At 45.9% G+C, this 2,489-nt stretch overlaps 1 protein-coding gene across 1 annotated transcript; it reads right to left on the minus strand.

The window, feature by feature from the left end:
• Positions 1-1,858: 1,858 nt before the first annotated feature.
• On the minus strand, positions 1,859-2,269 carry LOC118837294 (V-type proton ATPase 16 kDa proteolipid subunit-like). Its single transcript, XM_036744187.1, has one exon. It carries the CDS (start codon positions 2,267-2,269, stop codon positions 1,859-1,861), a length of 411 nt encoding a protein of 136 aa, XP_036600082.1.
• Between the last annotated feature and the right edge of the window lie 220 nt (positions 2,270-2,489).

The raw sequence follows: 2,489 nt of genomic DNA on the forward strand, positions 1-2,489 counted from the left end.
AGAAGGAAGGGAGGGAGGAAGGGAGAAAATTTGGAACTCAGTTTTTTAAAAAATGAATGCTAAAAATTGTCTACATGGATTGGAAAAAATAAAATACTATTTGAACTCCATATATATGCATATATACATATATACATACAAAAATGCATATATGTATGTGTGTATATATTTGTGTATATATATACACATATATATATGTATATATGTATATATATATATATGTATATATCACATCCCCCCTTCTCTCCTCTGAGAATGCTATGAACCTGGACGGGCCCTTATCTCCTCCCATCTGGACTACTGCAATAGTCTGCTGGTTGATCTGCCTGCCACTAGTTTCTCCCCACTCCAATACATCACCCACTGAGTTGTTGAAGTGATCTTCCTATAATACAAATCTGACTATGTCAACACCTTACTCAATAAACTCCAGTGGCTTCCTATCACCTCCAGGATCAGATGTAAAATCCTCTGATTGGCTTTTAAAGGCCTTCATAAACTGACATTTTTGTACTTTTTCTGACTTCTTACACTTTACTCTCTCCTCAATTTCAATACCTCCCTACATATACTTTGTGATTCAGTGATTCTTTTGCACAAGATACTACATTTCCCAGCTCCTCATAATTTCATTAGCTGTCCTCTATGCTTGGAGCTGTCTCTCTCCTCATCTCCCCTTCTTTGGCTTCCCTGGCTCCCTTCAAGTCTCAGCTTAAGCATCACCTTCTGCAAGAAACCTTTCTCATCCCTCTTAATCTAAGTAATCTTAATCTTCCCTCTGAGATTCTCCCTAATTTATCATATATATATATGTATATATATATATGTATATATATGTATATATATGTATATGTATATATACATATATACATATATATACATACATATATATATATATATATATATATATATATATATATATATATATATATATATATATCTTGTTTGCTCATAGTTGTTTGCATATTTTCTCATCCATTAGACTGAACTCCTCCAGAATGGAGACTTTGTTTTATTGTATCCCCAATACTTAAGATAATGACTAACAGACTGACATAAGACCACTATAAAAACACAGAAGCATATAATAGAATAGAACATAACATAATATAATAACCTAGTAAAGGATCATAGATTATGAAGGCTGGAAGAAGCATTAGAGTTGATGTAGTCCCAGATTCTATTTTTTCTCCAGTCAGAATTTCATTTGGAAACCTCACTGTGATCCCCGGCCTCCCAGGCTACACAGCACCCCTGCAAACACCTGTTCAACACTCTCCCAAATCCTGCCTTTCTTAACTAATCCCAGAACACTACAGCAATCTTGAATTTCAAATGATCACATCCAAGAGATTCTCACCATTTGACATTTAACCCCACAGTGCAATAATCTCCCTGTAAGTAAGATTAATATATAGCATAAGAAATTGAAACTTGTTGCTCCATAAATCTTATGAATATGTCAAATCTTTATAAATAAACATCCAGGGAAGAGAAAAATGACGATTCTAATTCATGTTTACAGACAGAGCACTAAGGCAAAAGGATAGGGAGGTTGCACGGCTGCCCGGCCGACCCCCAGAGGCCTCCAGCCCAGCGGAGCCCCAGTTCGTGCTCCGTCCGGTCCGGTGCAGTGGACACAGAAGCTCAAGAAGACACTGGGCATTTTCAAGATCAACTACGGCCCGAACAACTGCCCCCAGGGTCCGGCCATTCGTTCCGGAGACAATTGGGAGGGACAGTGTGGCTCTAGGCAGGTCTTGACGTCGAGCCCTGTGGCTGCGGGGGTGGGGGGTGGCACTATAAGAAGAAGGGGAAAGGGGGACTACTAGGCCATCTGGAAAGATGAGGGTCAGGATCATGCCCGAGAAAAACCCAGGCTGCCGCGCCGTCTCCCCCCGCCCCCTACTCCAACACCCTCCACCTTCCCCCGGCGGCCCATGACGTCCATGGCGAAGCCTGCGGCCAGCGCGCTCAGGCCCACGCTCGGGCCGGCCCCCAGCTTTAGGAAGCCCTTGAACAAGCTGCTGCCGTCGGTCAGAGAGCTGGCGATGAGGACAGCCGCCACCAGCCCGTAGATCGCGACGTTACGCGCCATGACGACCGGGATAATCGACTTAATGATCAGCTCTGGTCGCATGACGGACGTGGCTGCGATGCCGGTGCCTCCTTTCGCCGTGCCATAGGCCGCTCCGAGAGCGCTCAAGATCGTGGCGGCTGCGGAGCCCGGAACTGCGAAGAAGGACGCATATTCCGGACCGTCGGACATGTCGGCGCGGGGTCTGGAAGGAGAACTGGGCGAGGGCAGGGAGGCCGGCCGGTAGGCCGGTGAGGCGGCGCGGAGTCAGGAGACACGGGCCCCGCTCTCCGCTGCGCCCCAAGTCCCAAGCGCCGGACCGTGGGAGCCCCTAACGTCCCAAGAAGGCCCCTCCACTGCCCCGGGAAGGCCCGTCCACAGCCAGTCTAACAAGTGGGTATCCAGTCATTGC

This window comes from Trichosurus vulpecula, chromosome 2, assembly GCF_011100635.1.
Source record: "Trichosurus vulpecula isolate mTriVul1 chromosome 2, mTriVul1.pri, whole genome shotgun sequence".
Taxonomy (NCBI): Eukaryota; Metazoa; Chordata; class Mammalia; order Diprotodontia; family Phalangeridae; genus Trichosurus; species Trichosurus vulpecula.

Bases quoted from the DNA above. Each gene is read 5' to 3' on its own strand.
- LOC118837294 (XM_036744187.1), bottom strand. From the start codon at position 2,269: ATGTCCGACGGTCCGGAATATGCGTCCTTCTTCGCAGTTCCGGGCTCC.